The 22,557-nt window shown below is 39.3% G+C and overlaps 1 protein-coding gene across 2 annotated transcripts in view; it reads left to right on the top strand.

Annotated features, from left to right (window-relative positions):
* Positions 1 to 574: 574 nt before the first annotated feature.
* PRKD1 (protein kinase D1) overlaps positions 575 to 22,557 on the top strand; it is a 115,298-nt gene continuing 93,315 nt past the window's right edge. For both annotated transcript variants that reach the window (XM_009101942.4, XM_018907467.3), the window contains exon 1: positions 575 to 921. In XM_009101942.4, the coding sequence (XP_009100190.2) occupies positions 733 to 921 (189 nt within the window). In that variant the 5' untranslated portion in view covers positions 575 to 732. The remainder of the gene's footprint in view (positions 922 to 22,557) is intronic.

The following is a 22,557-nucleotide window of genomic DNA, read 5'->3' as shown; positions in this document are numbered from 1 at the left end:
GCGGCCGGCGGAGGCCGGGCAGAAGAGCCAGAGTCAGATGGGAGCTCCTGCTTCCCTGGCACCGCTTTCCGTCCTCGGGGGCAGCTGCCGCCCTGCCAGGGAAAGGGCACCGTGCTGCCTGCCAGCAAGGGAAACCTCCGACTCTCCCCGGGCTCTGCCTCCACCTGCCTCTTGAGGTACTGCCCAACGGGGATCGCGGGGGAAGAGGAGGCTCTCAGCCCCGCCAGCACTGCCTGCCCAGGTGGGAGACCAGAGCCGGCTCAGCCGCGCTCCGCCGCAGGGGAACCAGCCGGCGCCGCTGCGCTCGCTCCTGCGCGGGCCGCCTGGCAGAGCACGGCCGCCGTTTGGCGGCGGAGCGGAGCGGCCCGGCCCGGCCCGGCCCAGCTGGGCGCGGGCCCGTCCCGGCGGAGGGCGCGGCCCGTCCCGCCCCCGCGCCGCGCACGGCGCCAGCAGCCCGAGCGGCGGCACCACCTCGGCGGCGCTGGGCTGTGCTCCCCCCGCGCGTCTTTTCGCCGCCTTTTCCTGTCTGCATCCTCCCCGGTCCTCTCCCCCCGCCCCCCCCCCCCCCGCCATTTTCACCCGGGAGGAGCTCGGCGGGACTTTCCTGAAACTTCGCGGGGAAAGTCGCCCGGCGCCTCCGGGGCGGCCGCAAACTTTTCGAGGAGGCGCCCGACTCTGCCCCTCCGTCCGTGACTCCTCGGCTCCGGCGGCGGCTTCGGCGGGAAGTTTCCGATGAGTGCCCCTCCGCTGATCCGGCCGCCCAGCCCGCTGCCGCCGCTGGGCGCTGCTGCCGGCGGCGGCGTCGCCTTCCACCTCCAGATCGGGCTGAGCCGGGAGCCGGTGCTGCTGCTGCAGGACTCCTCGGGGGACTTCAGCCTCGCCCACGTCCGGGAAATGGCTTGCTCCATCGTAGACCAGAAGGTAAGAAGAAGGCCTCAAAGCAAGCCCCCTCCCCGCCATCTCGGACCCGCTGCCCGCGGGCGCTGTTGTTGGCTGTGAACTTTCCTTTCCCTGCGGCTCTGCTCCGGGATAAACGAAACCCATCCCAACTTCCCTGCCGCCGGCATCACTTCCTTCCCCCCGGCGGCCCACTTGTCTCTCTGCCGTGCTCCCCACGACCCCGGTGCGGAGGAGGTTCTGTGCGGGATGCTCGCATGCGAGCTTGACTTTTATTTCGCTGCCAGGGGATGTAAGTGGCTGTGCAAACTAAAAGCCGTTATTAAAAACAAACTCCGGCCGGATCTATCCGCTGCTTTTTAATGCTGCGGAAGGAGGGGCGAGGGGGGCAGAAAGCTGTCATCTGTGGTGGCAGCGCGGCGCCCCGGGGCACTTCACGCTGTCCCGGCCTCTCCTGGGAAATGAAAGTTTCCACTTTAAAAAAAAAAAAAAAAAAAAAAAAAAAAGCAAATAGTAACAAGGAAAAACCAACCCCGACAGCCCAGGATTCAAAGCGGCCCGCAGCCTTTCCTTGTGCCGAGCAGCCCGGCAGAGCCGCCGGCCGGGGCTGGGGCCCCGCGGTGCCGCCGGACGGTGCCGGCGCTGGGGGCGGGCGCTGGACAGGGCTGCGCGGTGCGGGCGGCGCCGGGGCCAGCCCCGGAGCTGGCAGGTGGCCGCGGCGCGGGAGGGGACTGAGTCAGCCCTGGCTGGCGGCTGTGGGTCACTGGGCCGGCGGGTGGGGAGCCCCGCTGCCCGCGGGGGCGGCACTCACCGCAACCCGTCCGGAGCGGCACCGTGGTCAGGCGCGCTTCACCTGCGCTTCGGTGAAACTGTGCGCTGAAATCCACCGGGCTTCTGCTTGAGCAGCCGCTGCCTTTGTCTTCTCTGATTTCTCTGTTTTGACAACGGTGTTGTATTATAAAGTTTGACTTTATACGTGTTTGTTGTGTGAAAGGCCTATAGGTAAAAGTATCACAGTGATTGCAAAGGAGGAAAAAAGCCAGCCTAAATATTCAGGATGATTATAATGGAAAAAAAATTCTTCCTCTTCCCTCTTTGTTTTTACCTTGCTAAAAAAATTCAGACAGGGATTGTTTTTTTTTTTTTTTTTTTTTTTGTTCTTTAAGTTTAGCCTTTCCCTTACATCTCTCCGTAGATCATCAACCTGAACTTCACTGAACAGTGGAACTCATTTTTTGTTGAAGAGCAACTAATGAAGTGTTTTCAAAAAAGTATAAAATATGCATCCTTTTTTCTTAATTTTGCATTCTTCATAGTTTAAGAAATGGCTACCTGCTTTTTAGAATTAAATTTTGGAGAAAAGTGTACCCTTTCATGTTACCATGCTTGTTTTTAAAGCTAGGCCAACATTTGCCACTTGGTCACATGTATATCTGAAACAGCCAAAATAAATTCCATATTTCACCATTCAGAAGTTGTTGTGCTAGCAATAATGGAAAAGCTAAGATTGTTGTATTCCTTGTTTCTTTTTACTGTTCTTGAGTAGTTTATTAATTAATGGGTTTAGTGTAAGTTTGATTTTAAACCTCATTTCCTAACAATGTACCATTGTGTAAAGAAAACTAAATGTGCTGGCCTGTGCTCAAACAGTCAGACTTACTTGAGTGAGTACTGACATAAAAATTTTGAGCACTAGTTTGTTGCAGTTTCTTAATTGCATAAAAGAGAGCATCATGTAGCTGCTTCTCTGCAGGGCACACTTGAATGAGGAACTTTCTTCTACTCACAGTTTCTCGTAGCTGAAATAATCTGCTTTCCCAAGGCTGTCGAGAGGGAAGTGGCTCAAAGAAAGGGAAAACTGGAAGAAAGATAGGCTTTGGTTTGTTTGTTTTTATTTTCTTTTCTTGTTAAGTTGTGGCCTCTGCCTCCTCCACCCTGCAGAGCAATTCATATGTTATTTAGTCGTTAGAGTCTCCGTTTTCAGTTTAAGACTGCAAGTGTGTATACACTATCTACATGATTTTATTGTTTCACTAATCCTGATGGGATTGTTTGGGCATTCAGAGTTACTTGGCATACTCGCAGAGACTTAAAACAATGTGATATCTGAAACTGTTATAACTGTTTGTGTGTTGTAGGTTCTTGATTTTATCTTTTCCTGAAATGGTTTGAAATGGTGTCTACTCTTGATTTTATAACGAAGATGTGTTTGCTTATCACAATCAAGCAGGAGACTACACTGTGAAGAATTTTATGTTGAAATCTCATGTTATTTTGGAAGTTTCTCTGGGTCTGTAGAGTAGTGGTCAACCAGGTAACAATTTCCTTCGAAACTTCCCATTTGGTCTGGACAGTTGAAGCAGTATATAAGGATGAGAAATTGTGGTTTTGTTTTTCTCGATGATTGTCATCTTAGACTGCTAAAATCAACACTGTGTCTGTAGTGTGCTGTTCAATATTTAAGCAGTCCTCTTGCACACAGCTTTATTTTTAGGACTGTGCTGACTTTTCTTCAGTATCAGAGTCAGATGATCTGCTTATAGGGAGCCTCTTCTATGGTGATGTGGGCATCCCTGATTTCAGATGATTATGACCCTTACTCTGCATAGGTTTATGCACCCATTTCATTTACTCCTGCTCAAAATATATGTTAAATTGAAATAAACCTCTCAAAGTGTGCAGAATGGAGCATAAGTAGGCCTGAGTAGGATGTTAACACAGTGTGTGTGTGTGTGTGTGTATAGATACATTTATGGGTGTATATATGTATAGACACTCAATATCTTTATATGGTGGTTTTGTATATAAATAATATAGATGTGAGTTCACATGTATAAAACTTAATACTATATATAATTTAGAAGTTTACATTTCCTTATAAACAGTGTTTGCATCTACTTACTCTAAGTTTTGCACTTCAGATGCTGTCTTGTTTTTAATTTTGGTAGCGAGTATAATTGTATTGGTGGTCTAATGTACATGACATGTAAAACAAAATGAGCAAAGTGAGGCTTTTCCTCTGTTTTCCATGAGAGGCCTTCCTTCAGAAGTTTCATCCTGAGATAACTGTAAAGACACTTCCTTTACAAATCCGAAGATTAAATGATGCATACCGATTTCTGGCATAAATTCAAACACATTTTAGTCTGTTAAGAAGTGTTCTGAAGACAACAAAATTTGATTCCTTTGAGTTTGTGTGTTTTGCTTGTCTTGCTTAGAACTGGTGACATGAAAACCTTGAGACTTGTCAATGGGGGATTATTTTTTCTTCAGTTAAAATGGATCTTTAGCATTTAAATGATGATGTAGTTGACAAGAAATGAGGATCAACTTGAAAATATATGCCATTGTTTGACTTCTAGGCTGACTCCCCCACAAGAACAGTGGGAGGATATTGTAAAATACAATCTTTGTTTTCTGAAGACAAATAGAATGAATTATTGCCCTTTCTGCATTAGCTGCCCACAGTAAAACCACTTCTCCAGTGTGGAGAACACGAAAGTGAGAACACAAAAGTGTACTGCAAAGTGCACTTTAATTGTATGGAATTACCATGTTACCAAAGATTTTTTAATTCTAAAAAGACAAAGAAAATAATCTTTATGCAACTTTTTAATACAAATTCATGCAAGTTTAATTTGAAGGGGATATTATTATTTGTATTTTGTGTTTCTTGAAATTCTTTGTTGCCGTTATAGCTCACATATGATGAGTTGGGGTACTGTAGTGGCACTGACAAGTTTTGGAAACTGAGTTCTCAAGTAAATACATAAGGCAGTGCTATATGACTTGAGAATGTGTATTTTATAAAATAGCTCTTAAATCAGCTGTTAAGATCATATGCTGGCTTAGGCCTTCAGCACTTGAAGACTTAGAAGTTGTGAGGAATACAAAAATCATAAATACAAGAAAAAAACGTGATCAGAAACAGAGGAAATAAGATTATAAGATTTGAGCTGCATAGGCTGTATCTTTCAGACTGATTTATTAAAGTGGTGTTGTAGATGGTTCAGTGGTTTGAATAATTCTGCAACTTTAGAGTGGGGGAAAAAAAGTAATAAAGAGAGAGGCCATTTTGGGAAAGGGAAAGGACAAAAAGAAAAGCACTTGTTCAAGTAGCATACTGCAACTGGAATACTGTGCCCAGATTCATCTTTATGTAAGGTTATCTGGTGTTAAATTAGGAGAATTGCTATAAATCGAATCAAAAACCATTTTAAGAGTATTTCTGAGAATTGAACCAAACACATTCAGAAGCGGGTATGCATTCACTTTTTCTTCTAGTTGTCATTATAAGGAAAATTTAACTTATTCTTAAATAAATAAAAAAGGAAAATAAAAACTAACTCAGTTTTGTTTTCTCAGACTGGAATCTCTTGTGGCCTGAGCAAAGAAAGAAGAAAACCTTTTCCAAAGGTTGACGTGAAAATATATTTATCTTTTTCTGCAATGTTTTTAAGCAGTCCTGGAAAACATGTGGGCTTTGTTTGTATGAATGATGGGGCGTTTGTTTGTTTGTGGTGTTTTTGATTGGGTGGGTTTTTTGGTTTGCTTTCCCTCCAAACCTACACATTCTCCTAAATTAAACAAAAGCCTGGTGGTAATGAAATCCATTCCCTTTGAGTTGGATAGGGACTCAGTGTACGTGAGGTACTATAGAGATTTTCAGCTTCAGGATAACCAGAGAAACTGACAGGTTTTTACCATACTGACCAAGAGTCATAGATCTTCATCCAAACATACAAATGTAAACATTTCATGTATTCACAACACTGTTGTCTATGTTCTAGAAAAGTTATTACAGGTGTGGTGTTTTTTGTCATAGTTACACTCTCATGGTGCCTTTTACTGGTGTGCACTTGGTAACAAAGTGTTAATTTTTTGTTTCCGGGAAGTGAGTTTTTCTCAGCACTGAATGTTTTCCTCTGCCTGTGTTGTGGAAGTATCAAGTTGTTAACTTGAATTTAAGAAATGCAATGTGCCTTGTTACTGTGCACATCAACATTTGCCAAACTCAAGGGAGACTTTTGATGTTTACAGTTTAATCCTTTATTGACTTTACATTTATTGGTCTCCACCCTGAAAACTTCAAGTCACTGTATGTAATATTAGTTTGTAGCTTAGTTATAGTTACTTTTGAACCATATCAGAGAAAATGCTAGTAAAATATAACTTTAGTGAAAGGGAGTCAGTATGAATTATTTTAAATGAACTGGGGTTTTTAAGAAATGTTAACTCTGTTATGTAATCAGTCATGCATCCAGATAAGGAAGATGGGTTTAATACCACAAACTGTGTAGAGCATTTGAGAACTTCTTAGCTAATGATTAAAGACTACTGAATGCATTGTCATAGAATAAAAAATAAGATGGAACTTTAGATAGAGGACAGGCTTGTAACCAAAGCACTTCACGTCTTAATTTTCAAAGGAGTTACAGAAGGAATGTGTTGATCTTGTGTTATTTCCACTGATGTTTTCCCTAGGAAATACATAATTTCCATAATGATTTAAAGGAAGTAGAAGATGAATAGGCATTTGAGATACTTCTCTCACTGCTGATGAGATTCAGCTCTGTTGCTGGAGAAAGGAAAGAATTTATTGAATGAAGTTGCAACATTTCCCAGACAGAGGTGCCATGTGGAAATAGTATGGCATGTGCTCAGTGAATTTGGAATACCCAAGGTCTGACTGTCCCATAGAAGACTTAGTGAGTGTAAACCATGCAATGACCTGAGAATTCACAGAAAGCCCTGTGTGTCCTGAAAGTGTGGTGGGTTTGTGTGATCTCTGCTGTGGATCATGTGAAACACCCTGGCATGTGTCAAATCCCTGTAAGGATTCTTACCTAGAATTCTTACTTAGATTTTCTTTTCCCTCCTCTGTGTTTGGAGAAATCTGCCTGTATAGTTACTGTATGTTCATACTGTGTTTACTTGCAAGGAAACAAATGCACTTAGTGAAGTCTGCGTATTGTTAATTTTGTTGTCTTATTTTTACTGTATTTTGTATATGAAACTATTTCAGTTTAAAACTTCTGCCAAATGTGTGTTAGCTTTTTTTTAGTGATTATGCTAGCAATTATTTTTAAGATACAAAAATGTAAAATGAAAGAGTAGAGGCAATTCTCGGTCTCAATGTACTTAGTGTGTATCTCAAGCAACCTGTGATAAGCACTTGCATTGTTTGTAGATTTTTTCCAATTACAGTTGTGTAGGTTATCTCTGGCTTCTTGACTGCTTGACATCAGACATGTTTATGTTGACGTTATGTAATGTGGTTGCAGTCACATAGTTGCAGTCAAGTGTATAATTAAAATGTCTCTTTCAAGTGTTTATCTGAAGTGCAGGTGAACTGTCCTCTAAAATATTTGGGTAATCTTCCCTGTAGAACAGTGTGGCTGTATATATGGTATATCTTTATGTATATCTTTAGTCAGTGCTAGCAGCTGACTTGTATATGTTTCTTGCTGCTTGGAGGAAGACTTCCCTTTCTTCTGGAGTTGTTGTGTGCCTTTTGCATACTGTCAAATTGTCATTTTTAAAGTCTTCCTTATGGTGTGCTCTGGTAAAATTATGGTTGGAAGGCACCTTAATGATCACAGAATCAGGGAATGGGTAAGGTTGCTCAGAGTTGGCCTCTGGGCTGCAAGTGTACATTGACAGCTCATGTCGATCTTTTTGGTCCACAAACATGCTGAAGCCTTTCTCCCCAGGCCTAGTCTTGATCCCTTCTCCACCCAGGCTGTACTTATGTGGGGATTGCCCCGATCCAGGATCCAGGCAGGACCTTGCACTTGGCCTCGTAGAACTTCCTGAGGTTTGCCCAAACCCCCATTTAAAGGGACCCTCTGGATGGCTTCCCTACACTCCAGCTTGTCAACTGCACCACACAGGTTGGTGTCAGCAGCAACCTTGCAGAGGGTGCTCTCAGTCCTAACACCGGTAAAGATGTTAAAAATTTCCATTTGGGTACCACCCCCTGAGGAGCATCACTCCTCACTGCTCTCTGTTGGATATTGAGCTGCTCACCACAACTCTTGAGTGCTACCATCAAGCCAAATTTTATCTGTGAAAGGTCCATCCGTTAAATCCACATCTCTCCACCTTACAGAAGAGGCTGTCCTGCAGGACAGTGTCACCTGCTTTGCACAAATCCATGTATATAATGTCCTGTGCGCTTCCCTCATCCACTGTGCTGTAACCCCATTGTAGAAGGCCTCCAGATTTCTCAGGTATGATTTGCCTTTAGTGAAGCCATGGTAGCTGTCACCAGTCATCTTATTATTTTCCATGTGCCTTAGCATAGTGTCCAGGAGGAGCTGCTCCATGATTTTGCCAGGCACTGAGGTGAGAAAATAGTTGTTTCATTTTTCCATGTCAGACTTGAGTGTCACTTTTGCCGGGTTGATGGTAGAGGTTCTGCTGGAAAGGCTGCCTAAGTTTTGTAATCCTGTCTCACTTGCTACAAAATAACCTGCTCTGCTCTGGCGTCCCTTTTGTTTACATTTTCCTTGCTTGTGGTTTTGGCATGAATGTCCAGGATTTTGCAGACCAAAACAGATTTCTTTCACAGGCTTTCAACTTTTTCCTTCTTCATATGCTTTTAGTACTGCTAAATGAGCTCTTGCTTTTTGAGAATTTTCTTTCTTTTTAAATATTTCCATCCAGGAAATGGTCTAAAATGATGGCAGACTTGTTGTCACTCAAAACCTATGTTTATGATTAAAATAAATTGTGCATATCAGCTTTTGATCGTTGAAAGTATAGAATATTGATGTATGCACTTCCTGAAAGTAAGCTCATGAAGCAGGGTTTTGCTTTCTTAAATGCTCTTCTAGTTTTATCTGCTGAAGCAACATTTAAGGTTTGCAGGGTAGTGTAGTGTATCACACTATGTTGAGATAGTACTGTGGATGAATTGCAGTGATTTATACATAAAGTTAGGCATAAATTAAAGTTTGTGTCTCTGTTGTCTGCTTTCTATTCCTCCACCTATTTGTGGCTTCCTTTTTCTTGTTCCTTCTATGTGTTTTCTACAGCTGAGGAAAGTTTTGTCAAGAGGTAAGCTTTCACTTCTCCAACTCTACAATGTTTATATTCGTGGTATGATTGTATCTCATGTGCAGCCTGTTGTGTGTGCCTCTTCTGGAGTCAGAACCACATCAGAAACAGTGTATTATGACATTCAAGATATAAACATAGGTAATTAATTTGATAAAAATATAATTTTTTTTTTTAATTAAGAAGAATTCTTAATTAAGAATCAAGAGAAGAAAGGCATTTTGAGACTTTCCTTACTGGTGGACATAAAAAGGTCTTCCCAATGTGACTTAAGCACAAGGTGTGTACAAAGATCTAAATAAAGATCTATACTAAAGGTCTATTAAGAGCAGCTGCAAACCATGACCACAGTTGCCAGGACTAAGCCTCTACCTTGTACATTTTTAAAGAGCTGTATCTGTACATGTCGTGTGTAGTCTGTAAGAATGTTCTATTTTGCCTTTCTTCAAATAATTTTTAAAAAGGTCAACCTTGAGAAATAATTTTCCCAAGTGTTAGAAGGAGTTTTTATTGACAGCTTGTTAGATGCAAAAGCACAGGCAAGACACAGCTGGGTCTGGGAGAAACATTCTGCCTGTGAGGCCATTTGCCTGAAAGATGCTTGTCCTTAAAAACCTCAATTTGCCCCATCTTTCCTTCTGAGAGCCCCCTTTACACAACAATAGAAATATGAATGTATGTGGGCCGTAGTGGTCAAGCACACCCTGCTCTCTCCAGTGCTGTATGTCCTTATTGAATTTAGGGGTGCCAGCCTAGGGTCTGATTCAGGATGGAACATTTCTTAAAGCCCCTTAGAACCTTGGGCCACAAAAGGTTAAACTTCTTAAATTGTGTTATTAGTCCATGGAGTGAGGGTCTGTGCCATGAAGGAAACCTCACTGGTGAGATGACAGTATGAGCTGATGTTTTCTGTTAAGGTGTAATAATTTTTCCATTTTGCTCTGAGGTTCAGCCCCCTTTTGCATCAGCTTTTAGGGGCTGGGTTACAGGTTTGCTGTCTACTTGACAGGACTCCACGTGTGCTGATCATGTTGTCTAATGTTGTAAGTGCTGTTCTTACCTCTGTGAGGATTGTGTTGCTACCCAAAATCAAGTACACCTTGGAAAATGTGAAAATACCAGAATAATAAAAACAAACAGACTGTAGATAGCTGAAAGGTTGAAACCATTCCTTTTTACTGTTATATTTATTATACTTACCTCTAAATAGAAGGAATGCAGCAAAATATGTAGAATATGAGTAGGAGTCTGTTCAATTCCAAACCCACATGGTTTTCACTGCATTTTTTCCTAAAGAGTTGGCTGACCTACACTTAAAAAAAAAGTTGAGTGAAAATTGAAGCAATCTGGTCAAAGTCTGTGTGCGCTTGTAGGGATGGAGGCAATTAAGGTGGGGAAAAGATCTCTTGATTTTAGACTGTGTGATTTCCTGATTTCTGGAGGAAAATTTATCATTGCTGTCTGTGTGTTATCTTTCTCATGTAGCAGTATGCCTGCAGACCATTTTGTCATGAGGCAAATCGTTGTAGCAGCAAGAGTTCAGGTAACTGTAACAGATTGTCAGGCAGAAAATATAGTAAAATCAAATAGTTCAAAAAATAAAAATACTTGTCCTCTACATCTAGAAATGTCTCTCTTGTATATCTTTAATCTATGTTTATAATCATGTATCATGCCATGTGGACTTGACCCAGGGATTGACGTGTTTTTCAAACCTTACAAAGAAATGCCAGTGTCCTGATTTTCAGTTCTTAAACTAGCTTAAATGATCATCCAATGTAAGCCTCCTCTTTCTTTCTTTCATTTGACTACTTTTATTTAGCAACTCCCACAAAACTGGGGAGCTTCTGAGCTATATTCTGGTGCTAAATTGATTCTGGTTGTGAACCCTTAAGAGGAGTTGACAAGGCTGATAGAGCTAAACTCTTCCAGCTGGTGACAGAGGCTGAAACCAAGAACTGAGAGTTATGGTTTGAAAGAAATTTAGATTGGACACTAGGTAAAAATCTCTTTGGTAGGAGAGTAGTGCAGTATTGCAACAGGTACCCAGAGAGATGGTGGAGACTTCATCCTTTGGTTTTGAACTTGGGTAAACAAAACCTTGTGTCGATGATAGTTCAGCTATAAGAGAGAAGTCAGACTAGATAACTTACAGAAGTTCTGATGTTTCTGTGATTCTCAGAGTATGCAGTGATTCTTTGTTTATATTTGTTCATTTGTTACATTAATGCCTAATAGATATTAGGTGGCCTGTAGTATAATAGAACCTTATTATATATTGCTATATTTTTGTGTACAGGGAAGAAGTCTCTCCCTTCAGTACTTTGCAGTCCAGGTGTAGTGGACAGGTGGTGATTACACCACATCTTAAACTGCATTGAATGGTATCCCAGCATATACACCCAGCAGTTTATTGGCAGTATCTTTGAAAAAAACTCCTGTGAGAAATCCATCTCAGGTGGTGGGGAAAAGCACAGTAATTCTTTAAGGAAAATTATTAATAAAAACTACACCAGTCCTTTCCATATGAAATAGAGACCTCAAATCTTAGATGTAGTTAGGTGAATGGCCTGCTGAGTTCTCTATTGTTATGGAATGGTGATGGGTTGGTCTGTGCAGAGGTGAAAGGAAGGATTGATACAATGAAGTAACACACCCATCTATTGCAAAATTTGTTTCAAATGGAACAATGTACAACTTTTCAAGGAGGAAAGATGATACACGGCTTGAGGAGTGAACTGATGAGTACAGGTTTGATTTATCTGTCTTTGCAGGGAGGACATGTGCAGGTTAGAGATGTTTTGCAGGGCAGAAGATGCATTATTTATTAGGGCTTAGCAGGTGGAACAAGGTAACAGCCCAGCTAAAAGTGGTGTTTATTGTACTGCTTCTAGTTTTGACTCCTCTTTCACCTGTGCTTATTTTTCCTGTGCTTCCTAACAGGCTCTTACTGACTGGTGATGTTATATAATGTAGGCATCTAAAATTAATGTCCTGGACTGGTAGACAGTTGAGTAAAGTAAGGGATGCAGCTCAACCTAAAATTTGGCTGCTGATTTTTCAACATCTTTTAATGTGCTGTGCATTCCCAGTTAGCGCATATGTGCAATTGTATGTTTAAATTGAAGGATGGTAACAACAGTTGTTGGTAACATTCTGAGCACTGTTTCAAACTGCAGTCACATAGTTTTGTTAAATACCTTGGTCTACCCAGAAGGAGATAATGTATATTGATAAAAAAGGGAAAAATAAATTTGTGTCAGTATAACTAACAGTTGAGTAAGTCTCATTTTTTTGGGGGTATAATATAGTGAAGAGAGTATAATCCTTTTGAAGATTGATATGTGAAACAAGGATTTCTAAACTTTTTTTTAAATCTACTGAATATCACACCTTTTTGTTCAAAGGTGGCCTAAGAACAAAAAGCTTAATCTCATCAATTTAAAAGGTCAGCAGATACCTGCTTTCTTATTTGAGAGGTAAAAAAATCAGTATGTAAAACTTGATAGAATATATTTGGAGATGCCTTAGGAAAAGATCTGAAGGGAAAAATATTTGTTTGTTGGTCTCACTGATATACAGAATATATCTCCATCAATTGTTGGTGAGTGAAGATACACTGTTTAATTTAGAAAGCATATTTTTATTCTGTTAACTGAATTTTTGAGAAATAATGTCACTGTTTCCCCCCTCTATTTAGCAGTATGAGAGAGAGTTGCTGAAAACAACAAAAAATTGTTACATAACAAGAGGGGCTTTCCAAAGAGCTTAACTTCCATCTTTTGAATAGGAATGCATAAAAATCTTTCACTAGTGTGGCTTGATTGTTATCCCCTTCTTTTCCTTATGTGTTTCAAACAAAAATGAATGTTCAATGTCACTTGCCATGTTAAAAACATGCTTAAATGAGTACAGATAAACTATAGGAAAAGAGTTAAAAAAACCAATTGAAACTGCACCTTATGATAACTACATTTATAAATATTACTATTTCCTTTTAATCCAAGAATGATGCTATTTTTTGATTCCAAAGTTTGCATTCAGATTCTTATAAAATGATAATCAACAAGCTCTGTGACAATTTGAAAATGCATAAAGCTTTAAATTAGAATAATCTGTATTTTTGTTCTTTCTTTGGACATTAGTGGGGGCATGGGAACAAATGAAGGTTAACTGAGTGGACACTATTGAAAGAACTAGATCTCGTTTTTTTTATGAGAACTAAGTTGCTTCTTTATTCTGTAATCCCTGCCCTCTCATGCCCTGGTTTTTTTTTTTTGGTTTCTTTTTGGTTTTTTTTCATATTTATCAAGTTCAGTTACATTTGATAAAAAGTAGTAATAGCAAAGAAAATTTAGTTCTGTTTTTTTCAAAGTGGCCCATCTGGGTACAGCGAGGGGCCAAGTGGTGGTACTGAAAGTAGGCTGCCTTGGAATTCAGATTTTTAGTTAGGAGAGAATTCATATGGGATGCAAACATTTCAACAGGCTTAAGCATAGAAAATTGTGTGTCAGAATTCACAAACTATTGTGAGACAAATACTTTGGAAATTAATCTTTGTTATTACTGGGTTAAATGGATGCAAATCATTGGGCATCCTTGGGTTTAGTTTTGCCTTCTAGTTTGCTTCAGCAGATAACACTAAATAAACTTCTTACTGCGTTCTCTAGTGATATGTAAATTCTTAAATATTGATAGAATATTACTGTGCTTTCCTAAATTAGTTGTTTATTATAAAGGCTGTACAAGTTGTTTATTATAAAGGCTATAATCCCTGTGCTGCTGTTGTACCCAACACTGTATGTTTACTCAGCTTACAGGACTGGCTCCATGGAGAGCACACTGATATAAAGATGAAATTTAACTTCTTGCAGGTTTTGGCAGCTTTTTTGAGCTTTCCTGTGGTACCTGCAGTGTTTGAAAGTTTAATTCTGAAATCCATTTGGACCAGTTAAAGGTATAGAAAGAATAGTCTTCCAAGTTAATAAGCAATCTAAAAGTTCTAATAAAGAACTAAGTTAGTGATCTGTTCTAGGCAATATTCTGAGTTTTTACTGTCTTCCTTTGAGACTTCCCCCTTTCCCCATCTGGTCCCTAATGTATTTGGTATCTACACTCTTAGGTTTTTAATTTTGATTACTTGGGTTATGTATGATGTCAGGGATTTCTGAGTAGTGTTTAAGTCATTTACAGGGCTGCCAAGTGCAAATGAGGTCTGGTGCACTCAGCCCAAGAAGGCTCTGGGTGGCAATTGCATGGAGAAAGGTAGAGAAATGGCCATTGGAGAGTTCCCTGATTAGGTGTTTTACTGTCAGTGAACAGTATATTGGCAACTCTTGTCCCTGATTTTAGGTAATGATCAACTTATAATGCTTTTTCATTACAAAAAAGAAACCAAAAAGCCTTTGAACACATACATGGAAGTAAATAGTTGTGAGGGGAGGAAGTTTTCAAAATTTTTTTGGTTGAATTTTTATTCAGGAAAAAAAGTGAAGCCCACTTGTTCTTCATGTAATATGTATGTATCTGCTCTGTGGCCTCAGTTGTGTGCCAGGTTGTAGTGCAGCCAGGTAAGCAAGCTACTATTGCTGCAAATACAAATTTCAGCTAGCTGCTCTGAACCAGAGGCATGATTTGAAAGTGGTTGTTTGTCTTAGTAGGTATTTGTTTTCTTCTGACAGGAGGGGGAAAAAAGATCTTTCCACCACTCTACCTGTATTTATTTTCCCATTTCTGTTTCCTTGTGTGCAGGCTTGCTTATGTCACACAGTTTCAAACACTGTTTATCTTCTACCCTCTGCTTTCTGAAACTGCATTGATGTGTCTCAGCTGTCTTTTCTTCTGCCAAATCCCTAACTAATGACAAAATGGTGCTTTAAAAATTAATCAGACCGTTTCTGGGGGAATGAAAGAGTGAGATCTGCATGTAATCACTTTATCTAAAGAGAAGAAAAAGAGTCAAACACATAAATTAATAGTCCACAAAAAAGCTTAAAACTTTGACGTGTGTACACTGCTGTATTTTGTTAAAGTTCCTACAGCTCCTCAATTTTATTTTTCAACCTATTTTTAAAATGTATTACTACAAGTGAATCAAATGTGACTCATAAATCTGAAGGCATACTGGATGTAGTTGTGTTACAGTATTCAAAAATTTCTTGAAATTCAAATATTGAATTTTGAAGTGTTTATAAAGCTGTGTAGCATCATGGCTTTCAAAGCAAAATGTTCTCATTTTCCCCTTTTTTTTGGTCCTACTTAAAGATTTCTAAATTGTATATTTTTATCTCTTACCAGCAAGTACCAAATTGCTCCAGGTAGGAAATAAATGACTAGTTTGTCCTGTGTTATCTTTCCTACTGAATATGTGTTGCAATTTTTTTCAGGTGTCATTATGGCTATGCTGACCCCCTTTCTTGATAAAAATTAATAATAAAGGAAGTCTTGATTTCATGTAACTGAGAGAGTTAAGAAAAGATGATGAATTCTGTATTTTTCCTCGTGTGTTTTCACTGCTTTGTTTTATATATGGGTATGAATATGGAAGTTATGGATCATCTGAGACAGTAGTTTATCTTGTCTGGATTTTGTGGAAGTGAGTTGTATTTTCCCTGAAGAATGCCTCTACCTTACAGTTTTTTTGGTTAAATCTGGCCAAACTTTTTGCATCCTGATGAAATGTGAAAATGTGTTAATTTTGCATGCTTTTTCAATCATATTTTGTGCAATCTCCCTAGAGGCCTTTTAAAAATAGATTTGATATAATTAGGATTTATCAACAGAAATCCATCTATACTTATGAAAATTATAATGTGATCTCTCCTCCCCAAAATCAAGAAAGTGAAAATCAGTTTAATGAGCCTGAGGGCTACATGAAGATGTTTCAGTGACTTCTTATCCTATCAGTAATATCAGACTTCTTATCTTGTCAGTAATAGTCTCTGTATGAGTTAAGTAAATGGGATGGCTGTTGAACAATGCTTATTCAGTCAGCTTGCCATCTACAGCCTAAAACTATCAAATCTGTCTCTCAGTATCCTGAGTGGTCTCCTTTTTCCCATTGGACAAGATTCAGAAAAGTGCAGCCTTGACTTTTGCTCAATATTTAGGATGTCTCCAAGATCAATTAGACTTTGCAGTATGGTAGCAGGTGCAGATATGTTGCATATGGTAAGGCATGCTGTATTTCAGTTGTAAACTGATTCAAGGTTTTTGTATTTGTGAGGTTGCTTCTTAAAAGGTTGGAAAATCCTTCTGGTTGAAAGCAGCAAGCTGGAGTGATTTTCAGAATCTTGTGGTCTAAACTGGCCAGCACGTCTAAAACGTGCAGGAAATTGCCATGCTTTAGTGGGATAAATTGGCTCATGCTTCACATATACTGGGCACTTTATGATATAGCAGTAACATGTACATTTAAAACCTTTGGTCATATTAGTTGTGCTTGCAGCTGTAAATCTGAGCAAAAACTAGATCCTCTGAAGGTATCTTTAATTTGTTGTTATGCTATTAGTATGCATGAATGCTAATGAAAAAGGGTGTGCAGCTGAATGGGTGTGCTCTTGCTCATCATGTAGTAAACCTAATTTGTTTGGTCTTTGTTTCATGAAATGTGGAGGGAATCTGAACTAGAGTTCTCATAATTTCTGACTGCATCCATTTTTTTCCTCTCTCTCCAATTCAAAATGGAATTAGATTTTGTGTGACCTGCTTGGGATAATCGTGAAGCAGAAGCTGTGTTGTCATGACATAGGAATCAGTTGAGTAAGCAATGACCAATTCAATTAGAATAGGTAACTTAAAATGAAAAGTAGGGGGCAAGGTGAGGAAAAAATTGCTGGAAATGTGTTTGTTTTGGGAATATTTGGCTGAGAGCAAGGGCAATTTGTTTTTGAACTACAGAAACTACAAAAATACAGGTCTAGGTTAGATACGTAGCGTTTTGGTTTGTCTTTATGGAGAAGGGATTGTAGAGGAAGAAGTCTGCAGCAAAATTAAAGTTTTGGCTTTTCCAATTAATTTAGTTCAAAAAATCTTTACAACTCAGTCTGAGGAGCATGACTGAAGAGTATCAGTTACATTTTTATTTTGAGCTTTTTCTTAAGAGGATGTAATTTATTCCCATAGACAAGCATAAATATTACATTTCATGCAATGGACAATGTATAATTAAACTCAGGAATAGTATGCTAAAAAACATACAAGGAAATGCTGTGCACAGTTTTAGTCCAGAATGAATCTTGTGTTTTAATCTTGACTGTGTTCTTCCAAGGAGAACAAATTTGATTTAAACTGCCTTGGAGTACACTGCACTTTTACTTTGGTTAGAGTTTGAGGCTGTAAAACTTTAATGTGATTTGACTTTACATCTTAAGAATATAATTATATTTAAAGCAGGTCTTTTACTGAATATAAATATAGTAATGTCCTTAATGCTCTCTGTAGCTGCCACAGATTTTCTCTTTCTGTCAAGATGAGGATAGTCACCTGCATTCCTTAAGGTAAATTAAGCAACAATAAAATAAATACTTGAGCCTGGATGGAACTGGTCATTTAGATCTGAGCTTAAAGCCTTGAGAAATAGTTGCCTGTGAACTTTTTAATTTGCCATACACTTCCAGTGTTAGGTTGTTTTGCATTTGTTTTTCCACCCACTGTTTGCACATGCATGCTTCTTGCATAGCTCCCTGAATGTCAGCCAGCACTTGAGGGCACTTGAGATTGTGTATCTACAAAAGGAATCTGTTTCCTGGGGAACCTGATGTTTTTTCTTCTTTTACGTCTAGAATTCTTTTTGTGCAAGCCCAACAATTCTTTCAGAGCTGTAGGAATACTTAGATACTGGTTTTAGGAGACACAAGTAACATGTGAGTATGTTCTTGCTAGTCAGTGCATGTGCTACTCTAGCTGCAAGAAACAGCCCTTGGAAGTAGCAAATTTTCAGAGCTTCCCCAGCGTTAGATGAGTGAATGGGATTTTTGGAATGAAAACTAGGGAACAAAACCATAGTGGAATTTACTGACTGAAATAATGCATGAAGAAGTGTACCCATTTAAAAAAAAAAATCTATTAAATTTTCTTTGACCTGAGAATAAGATACTCTATAAACTGTGCACACTGAGGTTGACCTTTGAAAAAGTAGAAGACAATTAGGGCAGAGCTGTAAAACTGTTGACATCTGGTTCTTTATGCAACATCTGTATCTGGAACCACTTACATGCTATGTTCTAATTTATTTGCAATAGCAGAGCAGGAAGTCATGTTTGTACAGCTCACTGCACAAATACATTGGAGTAGTGAATATCTAGTAGATGTAAAGTGAAAGCTCCGTGCTAGAGAAGGCCAACATGGAAGTATAGAATCATAGAATGTTAAGGGGTTAGGAGGGCCCTTAGAGATCACCTAGTCCCACCCTGCTGCCATGGGCAGGGACACCTCCCACTTGTCCACTCTGGCCTTGAGCACTGCCAGGGCTGGGGCACCCACAGCCTCCCTGGGTTATCTGTGGAATAACCCAGTGAAAAAAGTCTTTCTAATGTCTTCTAGTATCACACTCAAGTTTCCCCTCTTTCAATGTGTACCCATTGCTCCTTGACCTATCAGCTGAGTTCCTGATGAAGAGTCCCTCTCCAGCTTTCCTGTAGGTCCCCTTGAGATACTGAAAGGCTCTCCATGAGCTCTCCATGCAACCTTCTCTTCTTCAGTCTGATTTGTTGCAAATTTTGAAGTGTATCTGGTGAATAAGGCAGGGAAAAAACTGGTAAAAGAGAAGAGATAATGGCATAGTTTATAAAGTCGAGTGCCATTTTTTTGTGTTTCTCCCCATACCTGCTGCTAAATTGCTTTGTGGGGCAAGTCAAGTAACCAATACTGCACTGCTGCTTTCTGTCTGCTCCATCCATGAGACCTGGCTTGCTAAAGCATCAGAGCCTGCAACTGCTACTTCAAGAAGTGCTTCATTTTGAATGAATTAAACATGATATAACAAATACAGACTTATTTTGGGTGCAGGGAAGGAGCAAAAGGGAAGAAAGTGTTGTGGCTTTATCTTCTCAATTACCTTCCATCACCCTTCATCTTTATAACCATATATATTTATATAGCTGTGTATGTTTATAACTGTATATATTTTTATATCTGTATATATAACTAGATATATTTATATAACTGTATAAAAAAGTGTTTTCCCTTAGTGTTCATGCTGTGGCTCTGACCACATCCCTTGCTTATATTTTGTGACACAGAGGGTGTGCCACCTTCATTTCTTGGTTTGCATTTGTTGCATATAATGGGAAGTACTGTGGAAGGCAGACAAATGTGTGAGATCAAACTGGGCACAGACAGCCACTTTTGGCTTACTCTTCCTTGGACTAAGTTCCTGACAATTGACAGACCTAATCATATTTCTCATTCCTTGTGCCTGTTACCACAACAATATTTTTAAAAAATATTAATACACTCTAGCAAACAGTATCATACAAAAGCAATTGAGAATTTTTTTCAATTGTTATTTAAAAAAAGATCAGCATCTTCAAATAAGTTGCTCCATACTGTATCCAAACAGTAAAGGGAAAACAAACCAATTAATTCCAGGCATGGATTGATGGAGGCATCACAAGTAGTATAATTATAAGTGTAGTGACTCAGTAGTATGGTCCTGCAGAGCAGATGGAGTTTTCATAGACAGCCTTAATTTTGGCACTTTGAATTTTAAAATGTCTGGCTTTGCAAACTTAAACATCTTTTTGTGTATATTCAGATATATATACTGTTATACTGATTCAGAAACATAAAAAAGGAATGGAAGTTATTTGTACCAATGTCCATGTGCTTTATTACTGGATTTGAAAAACTGAAATGCTTCTTACAGTTTGCCAATTAACCTAATAATCCAGAGAAATATGTGTAATATTTTTGTTTTCATCCTGCAGCTGGTCATATCATCACATTCAGTGATGAAATATTCTATGTTTAGAAAATATCTGTGAATGCTTCGCATTTAGAGAAATTCTGAGATAGTGTTGTAGTTAAATACTTTTGCCAAACTGTAGTAGTTCAGATGATCAAACTTTTTTCTCTTTTACTGGGTCATTCATTTGTTGAACAGTATAGCAGAAGAAAATCAGTGCTGGAAAAAAGACTGTTTGATCAAGTCATATGGTTCTTATGAATTACACTGTTTTACCTCAGTCAGATTCATACTCAGAAACAATTGTAATTTCTACTTAGGTTCTCTAAAAAAAAAGTGTATTGCATGCATTTGGTTTAAGAGCACTAGTATCTTAAATGAATGTATTTTATATAAAATTTTCTCCCAGTATATGGTATCCAATGCTAATGAGTGGCATAGTAAATTGAATCCAGTCTCATCATCTTAGGTCAAGTCCAGGCATCACTCATTCCAATGACTTGGAACCACATGGTGCAATTAACTTTGCTTCTTATAGGAGATGAGATGTGTTTGCTGTCCCTTCTGCAAATCTGTGCAGGCCTTCAAAGGTCCTTTGAAATGGATCCCCAGAGCAACTACTTTCTGTACTAGGAAAAAGGTTTAAAAAATTTCCTGCCTCATGAAGGTCATTATGTGTGGGTGCTATTGCTGACATTCCTCTACTTGGAACATCTGCAGCAGGAATTCTGTTTCCTTTCTCCTCAGTTGCCTTCACTTCTTTTTGCTTAAGGGAGGAACAGAGGAAATGGATTGAAGTGACCATCGCATATGTAGCTCCGGTGGTGAATAATTAAAATGTTTATTTTGGGTTTTTAAATTTTATTAAGTGATACTTAGTTTTTCTTCTGGTCTCAGTGCTGCACCAATTTGCCTCTTGTACCTAAGTGGTTCAGCACATCAAAGGTCTCACGAGTCAGACTGGCTGTTTGTCTGCCCTAGTACACTGGTCTCCAGCAGTAACAGGTCATTAAGGAGGTGTCTCATGCCTGGCCCCCTCTGATAACTTATTTCTCATGCTGCCCCCTCCAGGTTCCTGTCATTTATTAGGGATTTTAGAGAGCATATCCATACTTATTTCAGGATCAGCTTTGGACCTGTGGTCCATTTATTTGTGTAATGTCTTCTTGATTCTGTTGATACTTCTGCTTTTACACTTTTTCATGTAATTGCCAGAAGATCCCTCTATGATCTGTAAAAAAAGAGCTTAGATGTTTTCTGTAAGTCTTGTGTGCTCTCTGTGTAAGGAACCTGAGGGATTTCTTGCTAGAGGGGTATTTCCAGTTAGAGGGAAAGAGTGTCAATACTTGTTAGGTGGAACATTGAGAGTAGTGTGTGTGAACCTTTTTCTCCCGTTTTTTCCTATCTCATAGTCCTCTTAAGTATTTTGCACTGTATTCTGGGAATACCCTAGGAGGTTTTGGAACTATGGGCCTGAATACAGTGAATGATCAATGCAGCCAAATCAGTTGGTCAGTTGTGTCACAACTGTGCCTTGCACCCAGTTTCATGAGTTCCTTGCAGGTATTCAAGAGCTGTGTGTACAGTTCTAAAGTGGGGAAAAGAGCAGTCATCCTCTGCCTTGTGATGGATAGTCTGCTTAGGTTGGTTTGGTATGGACTAGCTGGAAAGTTAAAGAAGCATGATTAAATTATCTTAGCCACATTTGATGCTGTAACTGTTTATTTTTAGCTCATCTCAGTTTCAGAGTAAAACATGTTGTTTCAGCCATAGTGTGAGCATTGATCATTTGTTTGTCCATCAATCAAAATTCATCATGACTTGGGTTCATTGGTCCTGAATGAATATTGCAAGAATACTAGATTTTTCAGTGTATGTTGGGTTTTTTTTTCCCCCAGGAAGCCTGAAAAACTCAATACATGTGATGCCTCACTGTGATAGTGTATATAGAAGCCTCCTGTATATTTACCATAATTGTTGCTTCTGAAAAAATTATGACAAGTCTCCTTACATTTTTGGTTAGGTGAGGGTATTGTACAGGAAAACAACAGTTTCCAATTTGATATTTGTCATGCCTTTTTTCCTAAGGTTTGTCCTTCCTTTTAATTTGTATTTCTCCTGGCTGTACATTAAATGTTTCTTTAAATTTTGGAGTTTCCTTATGCATCTCTAAGGCATCCTAATTCAGAAAAAGATGTAGAAAGAGATATAATTACATGCATACACTAGCAAACGTGCTTGCTTTAAAAATATGTTTATTAATGTAGGTAAAAAATAGAGTCTGAATTGTTCAGATAGAAAAGTTTCTGGATGAAGCAATAATCTGCAGCATTTTTTGTATCCTGATGTATTTGAAGTTTGCATTATTTTTGTGACTCAGTTGATCTGATGTCAAAAAAAGAGTGACTTGGACAATTGCAGCTTTTTCAGATGAGGAAATAAAGGGAATGTCTGCTCTTCAGTCATGCAGAGATTTGCCTTCTGAAGGCCAGTGAGGGTTTATGCTGCTCACAAGGTGGTAGGATGACTGTACACTCTTAAGTGGCAATGGATGTCAAGATTTTTATGCATTTTTCTTTCCCCTCATATCCCAAAAAAGGTCACCAATTAATTTTTACATCTCTCTCATCAGACTGAATACTTTGTGGCATGTGCTGTACAGATATGGTTCCACAGGTGACAAATACAATCTG

The sequence above is a fragment of the Serinus canaria genome, chromosome 5, assembly GCF_022539315.1.
Source record: "Serinus canaria isolate serCan28SL12 chromosome 5, serCan2020, whole genome shotgun sequence".
NCBI classification, from domain to species: Eukaryota; Metazoa; Chordata; class Aves; order Passeriformes; family Fringillidae; genus Serinus; species Serinus canaria.
The sequence above is the reverse complement of the archived record's forward strand: the minus strand, read 5'-3'. Positions and strand labels throughout refer to the sequence as shown.